The sequence below is a fragment of the Oratosquilla oratoria genome, chromosome 37, assembly GCF_046742065.1.
Source record: "Oratosquilla oratoria isolate Oo_2021 chromosome 37, ASM4674206v1, whole genome shotgun sequence".
Lineage (NCBI taxonomy): Eukaryota > Metazoa > Arthropoda > Malacostraca > Stomatopoda > Squillidae > Oratosquilla > Oratosquilla oratoria.
This window is the reverse complement of record NC_134813.1, coordinates 22819742-22839741: the sequence shown is the minus strand read 5'-3', so window position 1 is coordinate 22839741 and position 20000 is coordinate 22819742. Positions and strand designations below refer to the sequence as shown.

The window sequence follows — 20000 nt, the reverse complement described above, 5'->3', positions numbered from 1 at the left end:
CTCACGTTATTCCGCCTAAACAACACACGAGGTTCATCCAACCATGTTAACATCATACCAATATAACCTTACTATACATCGTACCAGGTGTAACGCAACGAAGTCACAGCTGTCTTTAGTATTTGTGTCACGTGCAGTCAAAGATCAAAGCCTCTCCACGTTTAAGCCTCGATACTCAGCAGCCTGGACCCCCCAATGAATTCTTTTCACGTGTCCTTCGATTCCTGACCATAAGACTGAGGTCTCAATCGTCAACCAAACTAACCGATGCCAGGCTTTTGTCTTTGAACTCGCACGCATCCTGTCACATCTCCTCCGCCCCTCTCTCCCCCCACCCCCCAATTAAACATCACCAACCACAAAACTCCTCTGACCATCAACCCCCTACCACCTCAACCGCCACAACCGCCCCCTCCTCCGTCACCGTCACCCCCACAACCGCCTTCTTCGTGGTGGTGACCGTGATGATGCTGGCGGAGGGGTCGTTTAGGTCGTGTGTGGCTAAGGTACGCACCACCCTACCGTCAATGTCTCCTTCTCATTGCAGAGTCCTTCCAAAGTGAGTCCATCAGCCACACCGAAAAGGGCAAGTTTTTTCTTCGTTCGTAGTAGTAGGCTTAGGAGCACATGTTTTTTTTTTTTTTTTTTTTTTTTTTTTCTTCTAATGGTCGCCGTCTTCGGAAGGCACCCTCCTCTTGCTCTCGATCTAATCTCGATCTTTTCTCTTGATCTGCAGGACGACGCTTCGATCTACAGCCAGAACTCCAACGGACCTTTCACGCCCAACTCGATGGGCGCCATCTCCACGCCTACCCCAGAGATGCCAGAGCACCACCGCCTCACGCCCGCCCACACGCCCACCACCCCACTGAACACGCCCATCAGCACCCCACTGACTACGCCCACATCGGTCCCGCCCACCACGTCGGCGACGGGGCCTGTCGGGCACAACACCACCAGCGGATCGCTGATCTCCCCGCCCTTGGCCACACCCCCGACGCCCTCGCCCTCTTCTTCGGCGTCCGTCTCCGCAGTTGCAGCTGCCGCCGCAGCCGCTGCCGCTGCCGCAGCGGCTGCCGCTTCGTCGTCCTCTTCCTCTTCCTCCTCCTCAACCCCAGCCACTACCGCCGGAGGGTCTGCTCCTACTTCCTCAGGAGCTGCTGTCTCTACAGCTACCACAGTCGGAGGCCCAGCTACCTCTCCTGTAGCCACGGCTGCTGGCTCCACATCACCTAGCGTGTCCACCGCTTCAGCTTCTGCCCCGTCCTCGGAGCGACGCGTTTCCACCTCCACTACCGCTACAACCACCTCCTCCACCTCCTCCTCCTCCTCAAGCGTGGCTCAGAGCGGGTCCTCCTCTAGCTCAAACGGCAACACCCACGTGACATCCTCCTTGACTTCGTTGTCCTCCTCCACGAGCAATGGCACTCTGGGACACAACTCCTCCTCGTCGTCCTCGGCCTCCACCTCCAACCCACACCACCACCACCAGCAGCACCATCACCACCATCACCACCAACAACAGCAACAGCAGCAGCAGCAACAGCACCACCACCCGCTGCACCAGCAACACCACGGGCATCACCAGCAGCATAACCAGCACCACCAGCAACAGATCCCGCCTATTCTCCCAGGCATGGCTTCCCCGATGGTCACCCCTCCTGCCCATCTCGCCCGCCTGTTCGGCGAGAGCTCCACCCACCACCCGTCTCTGAATCCTCACTCAAGCCCTCACCACCAAGCCCACCTTAATGCCTTCCACCCTAATTTTCGCCACCCGGCCCCGCATGGCATGCACGCCCTCAACGCCCTGGGGGCTCTGAACGCCCACGCCGCCGCCCGGATGGGCCGGACTGAAGAGGACCCCTTGGCGCATCTCCAGTCGCGTGCGAGCGCCGCTATGGACATCTCCCCCGAAGCCATCCTCTTCAACAAGATATCCCACCCGGACCGCATTGAACAGCATCACCACCAACAACAGCAACAGCAACAGCAACAGCAACACCGACAGCACCAGCAGAAACAACATCACCACCAACAGCAGCAGCAACAACAGCACCAGCCGCACCATCACCCTCACCATCACCAACAACAGCAACAGCAACAGTCAAGGCAACAGACACCACAGCAGCCCCAGGCTCCTCAGACACCACAGCCCCAGCCTCCTGCCCAGCCACAGTCCCAGTCCCAGCAGCAGCCGGCACAGACTCCACAGCAGCAGTCGGCCCAGTCTCCACCGTCTCAGTCTCAGGCACAGCAACCGCCATCTCAGCAGCAACAGCAGCAGCAGATTGAGATGGCCCAGCAAGCTGTGGCGGCCGCGGCAGCAGCTGCAGCCGCCGTGGCAGCAGCAGCAGCTGGGAACGCGGCAACTGAGAACGGGCAGGAACTGGATCACCTCAGCTTCGAGGAAGCAGCTGCTCAGCAAGCCAGCGCCATCAATTTACTGGAGAGGAACACCCTCTTGTACAGGGACAACCTCGAGACGATCAAGTCCGAGCCTGAGCCCATCCTCAACTGAAAGCAGAGTTCGAAGCATGCTGTAACTTGTTACACTCCTTAGGAACGTTCCAGAATATACGTTGCAGGTTCAAGACGGTGCCCGACGCGGCCCTCTTTGTCAACACGGCGACACGGCGGGACTACGATCTTGCCGAAGAAGAAGAAGAAGACGATGATTGTTGATAAGGACGATATCGAGACCGCCGACGCCGACGACGACGACGACGACGATGACGACGATGATGATGATGACGTCCATGACGAAGATGATCGTGATGGGGGTCTCCTCCTCGGGTACGCTGTCGAAGGCTTGCACGATGCAGGCCTCGAACGGGCTTGCCTGCACCTTTGTATCATACTGTATAGGGACCATTGCTTTGGACGTAGCGCATCCCTCGGGGACTGTGTATCATATTTAGTGTAGGTAGATAGTCATTCTGTTGTACAGGACCTGTTGTTCATAGTGTCCATTTGTGCATGTGTTGTCCCTACTACACTCTGGGCATTACCTCCAAAACGCTCCGAAAGCTTTTTTTTTTTTCCGACACAGTCCGTGTACAAAACCAGTTTGCGACCCCTGTATGCCCAACACACTCCAGCAACTTCATGTTTACAGAATCCAAGCCTTTGGAAGGCCAAACGTACCTCAAGTGTTCCGCAATCACCCTAAGCGCCCCTCCATCACAAACCCATAGCGGACAGGTCGACGCGCCAAGGTAGACTGTAGGACGGCAACCCCCCTCTTCAGGTTGAAACCTGAAGGGGTCAAGAAGAGAAAGAGAGCCGCGCTGGGCGGCGGGGAGCGGCGGCGGCGGCAGCTGGTCGCTTGGAAGCACAGTTCCCACTACTCAGGCTCTTTAGGGGACAACCGTGGCTTTTGTCCAGAGATGTGGAGAACGGAGATCTCCCGAAGAGAGCGATCCGGCCCGTCGCGCCTCTTGTGTGGTTCAAAAGTGTTCAAAGGATTTATCGCAATTAGTGTCACAAAAGGGAGTCCAACTCCATACTGACGAAGAGGTCGACGACGACGGAGGAGGAGGAGGAATAGGAGCAGGAGGAGGAGAAGCTGACGACGGCAGGGATTGATCGTTCGCAAACAGCAGCAGAAGCTGTTTTCACAATCGCAAAGCAAAAGGCTTTATGTTAACCCCGATTCCAATTTAACAGCACCCTCTTACCCCCCCAAGAAGCAGCGTCCTTCCAGTATCTCCCTACCCCTTGTACACAGCCTTTCGTGTCCTTCACGTTGACAAGGTCCCTCTCCTAGCTCAGGGCAAGAAGCCCGTCAACGGGAGCAGGAGGAACCGTTGGATGTAATACTCCGCTGTTTAACCTTCAAGAACGATGTTTCATATTCCCCCGAAGTGAACCATCGAAAACAAGACCCGATGACCCCAACCAGAAGGTGGGGTTCGGGCAGCTTCAAGCACATGGCCGCTAAATCCCACACAGCGCTCTCGTCATTCACCAGCAAAGCCGCTCTTAAAATGCGAAAACGAGAAGAAAAAAAAAAACAGCTCTTTCAGTTTTTTTTTTGTTTTTTTTTGGAAATAAAAGAGATCAAATTTATATGGATAAACTAATGGATGTAATTTATATACTTTCTTGTTGGAAAAAACCCTTGTTATCATTGTAGTTTGATAAGTTGAAATAGAAGTATTTGTATGAGTTTCATATTTTCTTTTAGACTGTAAAGTGAACACAACTGTGTAACCAAAGTATACATAGTAAGCTTAACCTATTTTAATACCTGTAGAACTAAGCTGTCACCATCTCCTACACGTGAGAGTCCAGGGCGCGGGTGCCTTGCTTACTAGAAGACTTTCCAGACTTCGCGTTTCCCGTGGTGGAGGGACAGGCTTTCACCCCCCTACCATATCGAGGCCATGGAAATTCACGGCAAGGCACGCTTGCCATGGCGATAGTATAGAAGAGATGTTACCAATATTCCATATTATGCGATTAACAAAGAGGACGTATGATTAAGGGAGCACTATACCAAATTCTGTTTTTTTTTTTTTCATATCCTGGATCCAGCATCCTCAAAGCCTCCCGCATTTACGCAAATAACAAAATAATCACATGGGATGAAAGGTAATAGTAATAGCCGTAACTACAACAATCATCGATCGACACAATTTTTCCACATTTTGCACAAGACGTTTGGTACTCGAGCACCTTAATCTACGTCCCCGGGCCTGGCCCATTCCTTCGTGTATTTTTTATTTCTAGCCTTAATGTAAGTTCATTTTGGCACTTACGCATTTCTGTATGTATGAACTGTCTGTCGTGCTCTTATTTATGTTAGTACTGCTGTATATGTATGGCGTCTAGCGTAGCTAAAACCCACAGCCAATACGCAAACTGTAACCCAACATACCACGGATATGATTCAGACATTTTGCATGGTATTATTTATGTCTTTTTATCTAATTTTGTTTCGTCTTATTTTATTTTCTGACGAGGCCAAATCTTTAGCGTTTTTTCGAAAACGACTTTGGGTGAACACCCAGCCTGAAACATAATGTCAAAAAAATTAGTTTAATTTTTTTTCCATTAATAGTATTTTTTTCTTCTTTTTGGTATATCTGATAAGGTTATTTCTTGATTTTGCTCCATTTTTTGTCGTCGTAGGTACAAGAAAGGATGTTTATAAAAATAACTGTTAATAAGTAACACAATGTAGAGGCAAAAAAGTTAATAATACTTATATTTAATAGTGACTTGTATTACATAATGTAAGAATATGCGTGTCTGTTGCCATTCCTCAGAACACAATAAAATAACAATAAAAAATATTTGGTGGATAATTTTGTGTATCAGAGCTGCACATGTTCTCTAACATCGTAAACATTCCATTGTTTGTTTGTGAAGAAAAAAGGAGAAAAAATACATGTGAGGTGCACAAGCAACTTGCACTACCGCGAAGAATGAACGGAAAGATATGAAAAAACGAAAAATCGGAGTTTCTGCCGACTTCGAAGAACGCAGGGAGAAACATGTGAAGGTGTACTAAAGAACGAACGAAAAGAAATAATAAAAGAAAAAAGAAAAAATCGGAGTTGCTGCCAACCACGAAGAACACAGAGCGGATGCTGGAAGATACTTTGATCCAGCGCCATATGCAACGCTTCAAATGTCTTCAGGTTCCATACCTCTGTTGCAAAGGTGCTGGACAGTGTCTGTCCTACAAGCCGCTTTTTATTATAATTTTTTCATCAACGAAGAGATCAGAAATCGAGTGGCAGCGAGTGTGTGAGTATTTATTTAACATGAAAAAAAGAGAACGAAAATAATCAGGGTCTGTTCGTGGTGTCGCATCGACAGACTCTCCGATCCAAGTAGGTCAGATGACCCGAATCGAAAGATTTGTTTTTGGCACACATTGTGACACGGGTGAAGAAAGAAAATAAATAGAAATAAAAGGAGAGCTCTCTTGGTAGAGACTCCGAATACTAGGCACTCAGCAGGCTCTTGACGAATTCGGCCAGCGCTAGGTATACTGGCCGAGTAGACAATGACACGAGCGCTCGTAGGCCTGTTGATGTGCCCTGACGATGTTGGAGGACATAGCAGCCTACCATCCTAATTATGGGAACCTTGTAACCGTGTCTATGTGTGTGACAAACCCAGAGAGAAATGTTTAGGAGATATTTACAGGAAGCAGGCGGCGCGTGATAACCAAGATAGGATAAGACGGAGGAAAGCAATTGGGGCAGATGAGAGAGAGCAAGAAAGTTAGCGAGAGAATGAGAGCAAGAAAGAGAGAGAGACAGTAGCGACAGACGGAGCAGATTGTGAATTCTTTGTATCTGGCCGGGTGCCATATGATTGAATGTGCCTGTAGGAGCTCTATAATAAACACAGTCTTAAACACTGAATTTCAATTCATCCCTCACCCCTCGTACAGCGATATGTTCGTGCGTCTCAAGAAGTCCGGTGTGGCATACGACGTGATTTACTACTAGCCATTCGGCCAAATCAATTTCAATACATGCCTCACTCTCTCTCTCTCGTTTATTTCCCATCAAATATAACATAAACGGAAAATAATGGAGAGAGAGGCGTGAACTAAGGTTGATTTTGGGTGACATATGCCGCACCCTAAACGGACTTCTTGAAGCGCACAGACTATAGTGGGAATCAATGCACACTGAAGAGCATGGAAGGACCACGCTAGACGCATTAGCTATAAAGAACATACTATGCTTCCTCAGGCAGCTAAATATTAGACCAATGCCTTGAAAGAAGTAAATTAAAAACCTTATTGACAATAAGAAGCATGTAGAAGTGTGGATATTAAATTGGAAGCTGGGCTGGGGCGAGTCCACAGTGGAAAGACAGGAATTAGTAAACGAATAAATCACAGATACACAAATGAAAATAAACAAGTAAATGAATGAATATGTATGTTTCACTTGACAATAAAACGAGTAGAAACATTTCTCAGTATTATTACCTTTGATTGTTGGACGATTTATTAATTTATTCATTCATTTATCTATATGATAATTCACTTATTGGTAAAAGGGTTTGGGGCCATTCTGAGGAACTCTGTATACATATGCACAGAACCTAAAGTGAGAGACTTTAAAATTGATTCCAATGAACTCTGAACAAGTTATTGAAATAGGAATAAATATAGAGGGACATGGAACACTTTAATACATAAAATGACGATAACGCCTACAAACTCCAGATTCAGTATATCATACGCATACACACACGCGCGCGCGCGCGCTTTAATATATGAAATGACGATTCCTTCAAACTTAAGATCCAGCACATCATACACACACACACACACACACACATATATATATATATATATATATATATATATAGACCAATGCACCATCAAGAGAGTATAAGTTGAGCGTAATTTTTCTTATATATCTGTATGCTCGAGTTACATACACATACACGAAAGTTTTGCGTTCAACCCATCTCCACTATGATAATACATTGGTAAGTATACGAACGCGAGAAAGTATTTGTACAACACTGAATGGGTCCCAGTGATTAGAGATACATTTTCATCAACCACAATGCGTATGTGTATATGTGTGTATATATATATATATATAATATATATATAATATATACATATATAATATATATATACATATATACATATATAATTATATATATATATATATACAGTATATATATATACATATGTATATAATGTATAATGTATATACATATATAATTATATATATATATATATACAGTATATATATATACATATGTATATACATACATATATACACATACATACACCTACATATATACACATACATACACCTACATTATACACATACATACACATACATATATACACATACATACACATACATATATACACATGCATATACATACATATACAGTACATATACATACATATATACACATACATATACATACATATATACACATAAATATACATACATATATATATATATATATATATATATATATATATATATATATATATACATATATATATAGAGGCATGACTATGAAGCTGGAATCCAGATTGGTTGGACACAAATACACAGGAGCTCCAAAGAACCATGCTATGGCATCACACGGATACCACATTACACGAGAGGAATTGGAACAGAACACGTAAAATTAAAGATAATGGAGGCCCTTTACATCAAGGACAAAAACCCAACTTGAATATACAGGCAATTGATTTATTAGCACTATCCAGTATGAGCACACAGGGTAGGCCAGAAGCCTGACGAGATCATTAATGGACATCTTCAAACTATCATGTGATCTCCCCTAGTCTAAAAATTTCATGTGGTCAAATATCACTCGTAGTTGATACTAGACACACTCCCTGAAGAAGGCTCAGCTGAGACGAAATCAGGATCGGAGATTATGTCCGCCTACGCACAAGTTCTACAGGTTTTAGACCCTGCAACACGCGATTAGTGAGATCTTTAGAAAGTATCTGCTAGAAAATTTTTAATGCAGAAAACAGCATCACCTTCAACAGAATATGTTCATTGAATAAATAAATGATAAATTGATAGGCAAATAAATAGATATATATGCATCATATAAATAGATATATACATCAGTAAATCAGTTGATCAGTGATAAAGAAAAAAAAATAGAAAAATAGGTATAAAAAAAATCATATCCCTTAGTACCGAATGTTCCTCATACATTCTGGTTACCACAAATCTATTCTATTCATGGCAAAAGATTCACCTAAAGATCCATCTAAATTGTCACCTTAGGAAGGTGTCCACCTCTGGTCCACCTCTGGTCCACCTCTGGTTCACCACTGGTCCACCACACAGGGGCTAGGACTGCATCGGACCTTCAAAGTTCTTAGCCCGGGGTAACTGTACCCCCGTGAGGTACGAAACCTTGAACCAAGGGGTACGAGACCTGATACCCAGTGCATGGTACTGTATATTTATAATGTGAAAATAAAGTAAAGTTTGTATCACTAATCCTTTTCATAGGTTTACACTGTATTTGTATTGGATGGGGGTAAGAGACATGGTAGCCAGTGCATGGTACTGTATATTTACAATGAGAAAGAAAAGTAAGGTTTGTATCACAAATCCTTTTCATATGTTCGCATTGTATTTGTATTGGATGGGAGAACGAGAATATTTTCTGAGATATCAAGGGCACTGAAAAAAAGTTAAGAACCGCTGCTTTAACCCAATGGGTTGAAATTTTGAAGTATTTATTAAAACGCTTTAAAATATATATGTACAGAAAAGTAATGAATTACTATTTAATTTCGGGCGCTACAAGTACACTACACTTTGAGTAGATACAAAAATTAATACATTTGCCTCGATGAATCTTATCTTTTATAGTTAACACTATCTGGTGATTTCATTCAGCTGAGTTTAGAACCACAGAGCAACTGAGTTAAGATGATCTAAAGCCACCTCCCAAGTTAATGAAATGAGGCTAAAGCTAGTTGTGTGTGTATTACACGAGTACTGATCCCGCACACAATGCAGTGTATCTTTTGTCCCTGGGCCGCTGTACCTGCGGACGCAAGTACACGTTGACCTTTTTACTGTGACGCGGCTTGCGTACAAAGGGGTGACTCACCGCGGTGGTCCGCCAGTTCGTATGTAGTGCAGTATGTATGGACGAAGGGTAATGTTGTAATGGGCATGAGCCTGTGCTTCAAGTATGTATGGGAGACTGACATTAAGAGTGCCTGGTGGGTTGTCTGCAAAAATGGCACTTGGGGGATTGTTCTGTCTCTTGTATGGGAGGGTTTATGTCCTGTCTTTAAATGACTCTCCTAACCAACACCCGTCCCCATCTCTCCACTGTCTTTGGACAGTATTTCCACTCCTCGTGCCTACAGTACCTACTACCTCTCCCCCACCCCACCTCCCTACTACCACCCCTTTCTCCAACCCCACACGTGCACATATTATTCATAAGCTCTCCTTCCCCCTCCCTCCCTCCCTCCCTCCCTTCATCCCCCCTAACCCCCAGTCATCATTACCCCCCTTTCATTCCCCACGCCACCCTACCTCTACTTCCCTCCTCCCTAAATGCCACATTTTCCTCAAAGTCCTCTTCCCTTTCCTGTTACCTCCTTCCTCCTCCACTACAAACTTCCTCCTCCTCCTCCTCCTCCTCTTCTTCCTCATCTTCTTCCTTCTCCGTAATACCACCCTCCTTCTCCTTTTCCTCCCCCTCTTCCTCCTCCATCTTCCTCCTCTCCCTTTTCCAGTGTTTCCTCCCCCTCTTCCTCCTCCCCCTCTTCCTCCTCCCCCTCTTCCTCCTCCATCTTCTTCCTCTCCCTTTTCCAGTGTCTCGTTCCACAACTCCTCTATTCCCCTTCATCTCACAGTCTTCTTCTTTTTCTTCCTCCCATCCTCTTCTTCCTCCTCTTCCCTCTTTCCATCTCCTCCTCCCTCCCGCCTTCCCTTCCTCCCATCCTCTTCTTCCTCCTCTTCCCTCTTTCCATCTCCTCCTCCCTCCCGCCTTCCCTTCCTCCCATCCTCGTCGTCTTCCTCCTCCTCCTCCTCCTCACTGGTACCTATCTTCTTCTTCTTCCTCTTCCCTCTTTTCATCTCTTCCTCCCTCCCGCCTTCCCTTCCTCCCATCCTCGTCGTCTTCCTCCTCCTCCTCCTCACTGGTACCTATCTTCTTCTTCCTCCTCTTCCCTTTTTCCATCTCCTCCTCCCTCCCGCTTTCCCTTCCTCCCATCCTCGTCTTCCTCCTCCTCCTCCTCCTCCTCACTGGTACCCATCCTTTTCTTCTTCCTCTTCCTCTTATTCCCCGTCATCTTCCTCCTCATTCGTACCCATACCTATTCTTCCTCTCTCCTCCTCCCATCTGCTTCCTCTTCCTTATCCATCACTCCATTTCCCAACCCCATCCACAGAGTCAAAGGTTGAGACAAATATATATTCATATAAGATGACTGGCAAACAAACAAGTTGAGATAGAGACAGGAAGACAATCTGGTAGACAAATAGACAAGGAGAGATAAACAATACACAGGCGCGTGTAGGAAAACGGACATACAAGGTTCTGCGGACAGTACAGGTTAAAAAAAAAAAAAAAAAAAAAAAAAAAGACGCGGAAGCGCGTCCACATGCACGCGCGCGCACACACACACGCACACACACACACACACACGTGCATATAGATGCATACACGCACGTGCACGCACGAACGCACACAGAGGAGGTAGCGTCCCCGTCCCTTTCCTCTCATCCTTGGAGGTACGAGTGAGCCGCTTGCGTCTCTACCTGGTATGCGACATTTATTCTTTTCCTAGACAAGTAAGAACAACGTGTTCGACAACCAAATACCCCGTTCACACGTTCACACATCACTTTAAACACGTGTCTGTCGAACCGCGTTCGGCGAGCCGTTAGCCCGTGTTAACCCCCTCTTAGACACACACACACACACACACACACACACACACACACACACACACACACACACACACACACACACACACACACACACACACACACACACACACACACACACACACACACACACACACACTGATACGCATACGCACACATACGCATGCACGAATACGCACACACACGCGCGCGCGTATACACAAAAAACACATGAACGCACACACATACGAAGACGCATTCGCACACATTCACACACAAACGCGCGCGCACATGCACACATATGCATATACACACACATATATACGTACACACACACACACACACACACACACACACACACACACACACACACACACACACACACACACACACACACACACACACACACACACACACACACACACGCGCGCACACACACGCGCACACACTCATACGCATGCGCGCACGCACACACACACGCACTCATACTCATACGCACACCTACACACACACCTACACACACGCACACACACACACGCACACACTCATCCGCATTCGCGCACGCACACACTCACACACTCAAACACACACACATACACGCATACGTACACGTACACATACACACATACACACACGCGCGCTCACACACACACACACACACACGCACACACACACGCACGCACGCACACACACACACACACACGTACACACGCATATGCGCACACACACACTCATACTCATACGCATACGCACACACATACACGCATACGCACATGTATACACACACACACACACACACACACACACACACACACACACACACACACACACACACACACACACACACACGCACACACACACACACACACGCACACACGCACACACGCATACGCGCACACACACACTCATACTCATACGCACACGCACACACATACACGCATACGCACATGCATACTCACACGCAGAAACATACACACACACACACACACACACACACACACACACACACACACACACACACACACACACACACACACACATACAAACACACATACACACACACTCTCAATGGCGCAGTGATAGCGATCGCGGCCACCACTACGGCGCGGTGGTCTGAGTTCGAATCCCGCCCAGGGCTGAAATAATTTCAGTATCGCTGCGCTGCGAGTCTTTACTCCAACTTTCGTGGGTGGGGAGTTGGGTGTGTGTGTCAGCGTGTGAGGTCACAGCATCACCCACATATCGGTCATATATGAGCTCAGCTCTCTTCAGGGAGGGTAGTAGCTGTCGATCACGAGTCCAACACGTGATCCAAGACCATGGTGAATTACACACACACACACACACACACACACACACACACACACACACACACACACACACACACACACACACACACACACACACACACACACACACGTAGACCGATTCACAGCGAAGATTGGAGCTCCGAAGAAGGGAAATTTTCGTGGATCTCAACAACGAGGAAGTACCTTTTTGTATTTATAGGGAAGGGGAAAGCTCGTGGTGTAGTGGGAAAATGATGAAAAAGGAGAAGGGGAGGGATTACTGAGGTAAATGGAAGGAAATGAGGAAGGAGGTGCACGGGCGCCACCTGACAGAAAAAAGTCAACAAAATGTCCTCAGCTGACGCATGAGAGGTGAATAATTTCAGTAAACTAATTAATTCAAAAACATAAATAAGACCAACATAATAGAAAGTGAAAATAATAATTTCAATGGATCTAATGAAAGGGGGGGGGATGCCAACCTCCCCCGATTAGCAAGGCTAGAGGAAAGACTAGAAAGAATGGCTCAACATTGGGAATGTACTATAGGCTAGGTCAACTCTCACAGATTGCACAGCGAGTTGATAAATTGGAACAATTAAAGAAGGAAAATCAAAACCTAACTAAAGAAGTAGAAGAATTGAAAAAAAGAAAGGAAAACAGTTAAAGGAAGTAAAAGATGAGAATGAGGAATTAAAGAGGAATAATGGAGAGAATAAAGAGTCCTCAGCAAAAGAAGCACAGGGTTGGAAGAAAATCCAAGAGAACAATAAAATTGTATTTAACGACATAGTGACACAGCAGATGAAAGAACAAACTGAAAATACAGTTATTAAAGTAATGAGGGAGAAGGAGAATATAGTAAGAGACTAAGCAGATAAAAAGAAATGTATAATTATATTAGGGATGGAAGAGAAGTATAGCTTAAACAGGACTACGAGAATTAAGGAGGAAAAAGAAAAAGTAAACAATATATTAGAATTAGTTTAGGAAGATGAACCTGAAATAGGAAAACAAATTGAAGAAATATATATAGACTCGGGAAATATAGTACAGATAAGACCAGCAGGGAATATCTTAGCAAAACAGGGAAACTAACAGACAGTGAACAATATAAGAAGGTATGGATAAAAAGAGAAATGAATAAAGAGGAAAGAGAGGAGGAAAAAACGAAAAGACAAGAAGCTAAGGAAAAAAACGAGAACAAAACAGAGTTAGAAAAAGAGGAATTCTATTAGAGAGTAGCGAATATGAAAGTGAGGAAATGGACCATAACAGAGAAAAACAAAAGGGAAACAGAAAATACAATGGAAGTAGCAGAAAATTAAAAGTGTCTTACACAAATATAGATGGATTGATAACAGGCTTGAAAGATCTGAATTATTATCGGAAGGAAAAAGAACCGGACATAATGGGAATTGTAGAGACAAAATTGAAAGGTCCACTACCACCCAACAGTGTAGGACACGGTGCATATAATTATTGGATTAGAAACAGCGAGACAAAATAAGGGGGTGGAGTTATGTTCCTGACTAAGGATATAAACGTGAGGAATGTCACATATGGAAAGAATAGAGTAGAGATGATTATGATCGAAGTGGAAGACAGAGATAGGAAAAGCAGAAAGTTTGTAATAAATTATGTGCCTCTAAAAGTATGTTAGAGGATACAAGGATAACATTAAATAAGATAATGGAAGATGGAGGAAGAATAGTTATAATGGGCGACTTTAATTGCAAAGAAGTCTGCTGGGAAGAGATGACAGTAAAGGGTGGAGACGACTCATGGGGAAATGTTCTACTTGAGATGATTATTGACCATACAATGACGCAATGGATTCAAGAGAACACTACATGTAGGTATAGAAATGAAGAGCCATCGAGACTGGACCTAATAATCACATCAGAACCTGAAATAGTGGAAAAGATTGAATATAAGACACCAATAAGTAAAAGTGACCACATATTGGTTGAGCTGGAACTAAATGAAGAAAAATACATGAAAATAAATTAACAATATAGAAAGGGAAGATTGATGTATGATTTTTTTTTTTATAAAATAAGAGAATTCTTTCAAAAAGAAGACTGGGAAAGAATATACAAAGTGGAAACAACAGTGGAAGAGAAATGGAATATTTCGACAAAAATTTATAAAGGAGTGGAAAAGTATGTCCCAAGACAAAAACAAGAAAAATAATATGTAAAGTGCTGGTACAACAAAAGTTGTAGGGAGTTAAAAGACAAAAGAGATAAAGCCTGGACCAAATGGAAAAATACAAAAGACCTGAAAAATTAAAAATATATACTAGTTATAGAAATGAATATGTACAAGTGCGCAGAGAAGAAAAAAGAAAATATGAAAAAGATGTCATAGATCAATGTAAAGATCAACCAAAACTATTTTACAGATTTGTAAACAACAGACTGAAAAACAAACAAGAATTGGAGAAACTACGACAAGGAGGAGTTGAATACACAGAGGAAATAGAAATGGCAGAAATTATGGACAAGCATTTTAAATCGGTTTTTACAAGGGAGAAACACAACCTAGAGATCTCGAATGGGAGGAGAAAGTCCCCCCTATGAAAGAAATAGAAGTAACAAGGAATGAAATAATGAAACACTTGAGTAGTCTTGATATCAGAAAATCGCATGGACCAGATGAAATAGCAAACTGGATTTTGAAAGAATGCAGGAATGAACTGCCAGACAAAATACATAGCATAATAAACAGTTCCTTGAAAGAGGAAAAGTTCCAAAAGATTGGAGAAGAGCAAATATAGTACCTATATATAAAGGAGGAAATAAAGAAGACCCTACTAACTATAGACCAGTCTCTCTAACAAGTACAATAGCAAAAATTTGTGAAAGAATGATCAAAAGTAGATGGGTAAGGTATTTAGAAAAAAAAAAAAAGTGCTAAATCCAAGGCAATTTGGATTCAGACAAGGACGATCATGCGTCACAAACTTAATGTGTTTCTATTCAAGGCTAATAGATATAAGTTGCTTAAGAAATTAGAAACTGCAGGAGGAATACAGGGCAAACTGCTTAAATGGATGGAAGACTTTTTGCAAGAAAGAAAAATGTGAGTAGTGATAAGAGACAAACACTCTAATTGGGATGAAGTAATAAGTGGTGTTCCACAAGGAACAGTTCTGGCCCCAATAATGTTTGCTATATATATTAATGACATCGATAAAGAAATTGTAAGTTATATGACCTTCTTTGCGGATGATGCAGAAGCAGTATCGCAAGACACAGCACATCCACAGGAAGGCCGCATCATAAATTCGGGGCGGAGAGGGGGGGGCCCTCTCCGCCCCTTTCTCTCTTATGTTCCATGTTTCTGCCCCGGACAGTGCTGTTGGTACAATCACTCCTTCATATAACCTCCTTTTAGCACCCATTCCCAGATATCTATTTCTCATTACACTTTTTAATCCACCAAGGCATTTACTCGCTTCTCTCAATCTTTTTCTACCTCCACCCCCACTCCTCCCTTTTCTGCCACATTCGCACCCAAGTATCTAAAACTATCCACTTCCTCCAGTCTTTCACCCTTTAGGCTCACTTCCAGCCTGCTGTCACTCTCTCCCCTTGTACATCTCATCACCTTACTTTTGTCCACATCTTCAGTGTCCTTCTTTCACACATCTTCTCAAACTCTATCACTAACTTCCTCAATCCCTCCTCTGATCCTGCTACAAGCGCAGTGTCGTCAGCAAACAACAACTGGCTCACCTCCCACTTTTCTCCATTTTCTTTAACCATCTCCAACCCCTGACCCACTACCCTTGCATTCACCTCTCGCACCACCCCATCCATGTATAGATTGAACAGCCAGGGCAACATAACACATCCCTGACGAAGTCCCACCTTTACCTCAAACCATTCACTCTCTCCATTTCTAATCCTAACACAAACTCTACTACTCTCGTAAAAACTCTTGACTGCTCTTAACAGCTTTCCTCCTATCCCATATATCTGCAGTACCTCCCACAGTGCCTTCCTGTCTACCCTGTCGTAAGTCTTTTCCAGATCCATAAAAGCCCCCAAAAACATCCTTACCTTTTCCTATAGCTTTCTCACATATCTGTCTTACCACAAAAGTCTGATCTACACAACCCCTACCTGTCCTAAACCCACACTGATCTTCACCAATTACTCCCTCTGTTCCTGTCCTAATCCTCTCAATCAAGAACCTCCCATAAGCCTTCCCAACTACACTCAACAAGCTGATCCCTCTGAAACTACTACACTCACACTTGTCCCCCTTTCCCTTGTAAAGCGAAACTATACAGGCACTCCTCCAGTCCTCCGGCACTCTACCCTCTCTTAAATAAACATTAAATAACCTCACCAGTCAGTCCACCATAACTGTATGGCATCCATCTATGCCAGGTGCCTTACCTGCTCTCATCTTAACAGCTGCTTTCACTTCATCCTTCCCTATTACTCCTTCATTTTCCTCAGTCATCACCCATTTTCTTAGCGCTTCCCACTGCAATTACCTTTCCCTCCCTATCCTCCTTCACATTTAGCAACTCTCTAAAATACTCTGCCCACCTTCCTCTCACTGCCTTCTTTTCCATCACCATCTCTCCATCTGCACCTATTACCTTTTCTTCTCTACTTGATTCGCCTCCTCTTCCTATGTTAATTTCCTTCCAAAACATCTTCCAAAACATATATACAGTATACACACACACACACACACACACACACACACACACACACACACACACACACACACACACACACACACACACACACATATATATATATATATATATATATATGTATATATATGTATATATATATGTACACATATACATATATATGCTATATATGCATGCATGCGTTATTAAAGTCGACAGCATTGAGGAGGTTGTTAGTCTTCTTATGGGTATTCTCAAGCTTTCTAACAAGTACTCTGCCATTTGGAGGGTGGGCATAAACCAGATTGCCAAAATGATTAATTTATTCAACGTTTCGTCTTCAAGGACATATCTTCAGGAAAATCTGTAACATAGAAACTACTGACATACAGAAATAAAGAACAATCATGGAAATAGACATCAATGAATAAAAAATAGACAATAAATAAAATCCTATCTCGATACATGGGCCGTTGGGGACCAATACACACAAAATTAAAGGTCCAAAGAAATGACGAAAGAAATCGTCGGGTGGTGACTTATGCGAACCTAGCCGGCTTGGGTGGTGGAAGGGGTAGTGGGAGGGGTTGATGACCCATCATGTCGGGAAGGAGGGGGTTGGGGGGTTTGGGGGTTGCGAGGTCGGTTGGGGGGAGGATGGATGGAGTGGGTGGGAAGAGGTGGAGGGGGGGGGCGTATTGACATAGGGTGTGGTCACGGGTCGTGGTGGTGGTGGCGGCTCCACTGCCCGAGTGAGTGCATTGTTAACCAAGCTAATGATGGAAATCATGTTGCTTTGGATATTTATGATAGGGCTATATTCCCTTATAAACATAGCTTATGTGCATCCCTATTGCTTGCTATAATCCTGGTGTTTTTAACTAGGCATTCACGGGTAGCTGTTTGGTTATGATATTTCTTCAGATGATGTTTAATTGCCCCGTTTTGCAAGTGCATTGATATTCTCCTATTGAGACTACATCCAGTATAACCAATATAAGATGAATTGCGGGTTAAATATCTTACCGGGGACGCTTTTCCCCTTTCAATACATACATATATATACATACATACATACATACATACATACATACATGCATACATACATACATCCACACACACATCCACACATACATACACAAATGCATACGTATGTACGTACATACATACATACATACATGCATGCATACATACATACATACATGCATACACACATACATACATACATACATACATACATACATATACCAAGGCTTTTTCCCCCCTTTCAAGGGAGGTAGCCAAAAAGGGAAAGGCATAAAAAACACTCCCACCCATTTCATCCCTAAATACACTCCACACCCCTCCCACCCTCCCTCTCATCTGAGCACCTCCTGGATGACGGGTCATCCCTGCACCTTGCCCACCGCCCTGGGTCATACATACATACATACATACATACACACATACATATGGCAAGGGTTTTCCCCCCTTATAAGGGAGGTAACCAAAGTCAAATGGTATAATTCCACTCCCAACCATTTTATCCTCATCCATTCCACTTCCATTCACCACCAATGCCTTCTTCTTGGCTCTTATATCCGGAAAATGTATCTGCATATAAACTAATATAAACATTTATAAATTAATAGTCACCCCTTGAAGCTTTCTTTCAATATATAGAAAGAAAATGTAAACATTTAAGGGGAGTCTATATTAATTGTACATCATTCCGGCTACATTGCTATAATGACGTAGGCCTACCTTGCAAATTTAATTCAGACGAAAGAAAAATAATAAATTTCAGTTTAGAAGATATTATTTAACAAAGAGATAAGTGACAGCGGTCAGGGTATTGATACAATCTCCAAGGTACTTGTTGTTTACTCTAGACGTCTTTCGACCCAATCAGAGGTCATCTTCAGGAGTTACAATACACACAATGATATAACAAACAGGAATGACATTTGAGGTGTGGCGGGGGAGATTTTGTACCCACGAAGAAACACCGGGACAGGAAGTCGACGTAGGTTGCTGGTAGGATTTCCTCATTGATGGGAGTGAAACTTCAGGTTGTAGCTGGAAATTGATGGAAGGTTGATCCAGAATCAATTTCTATTCGTCTGGATTAGGGGTTCCCAAAGTGGTCGATATCGACCCCCAGGGGTCGATGAGACCATCCAAGGGGTCGACAAATAGCTAAGGGGTCAAAAGGGGGTCAGTAGATTGCTAGGGGGTCGATGAAACCCCCTAAGGAGTCGAAAGGGGGTCAGCAGATTGCTAGGGGGTCGAAAGGGGTCAGTAAATTACTATGGGGTCGAAAGGCAGTCTTTTAAATTAAATAGTTAGCATGAAATGATTCTGTTCTCTTCCCGTACTGAAAGAGTGAAAATAATCAACCAACAAGTATCTAAACTTAAAGAAAAACCATGTAATGATACTAGTATTCAACCTAAGTCTGTTGTTAAATATTTTGGAACAGAAATTGATTAAAATGTGTCGGGAGAAGTTATGGCACAAAAAATAATTAAAAGAGTCAGCTCCAGAACAAATGTTTTGGCAAGATTACAAAAATACCTAGATGTAGAGACAATGAAGTTACTATCTTCGGCCCTGGTACAGTGCCATATTGACTATGCTTGTTCTTCCTGGTATAACAACCTATCCAAAAAATCTAAGAGTAATCTTCAAATATGT

The 20000-nt window shown here is 43.7% G+C and overlaps 1 protein-coding gene and 1 long non-coding RNA gene across 11 annotated transcripts in view; one reads left to right on the top strand and one right to left on the bottom strand.

Annotated features, from left to right (window-relative positions):
• LOC143019565 (uncharacterized) overlaps positions 1-6376 on the top strand; it is a 679507-nt gene extending 673131 nt beyond the window's left edge. For 8 of the 10 annotated variants that reach the window (XM_076175319.1, XM_076175316.1, XM_076175315.1 and 5 more), the window contains 2 exons: positions 548-586; positions 737-6376. In XM_076175319.1, the coding sequence (XP_076031434.1) occupies positions 548-586; positions 737-2521 (1824 nt within the window). In that variant the 3' untranslated portion in view covers positions 2522-6376. The remainder of the gene's footprint in view (positions 1-547; positions 587-736) is intronic. The other 2 variants (XM_076175322.1, XM_076175320.1) reach the window with 1 other exon arrangement.
• Positions 1-20000, bottom strand: part of LOC143019566 (uncharacterized) — a 467386-nt gene that overhangs the window by 53738 nt on the left and 393648 nt on the right. The gene's annotated exons all lie outside the window — the stretch shown is intronic.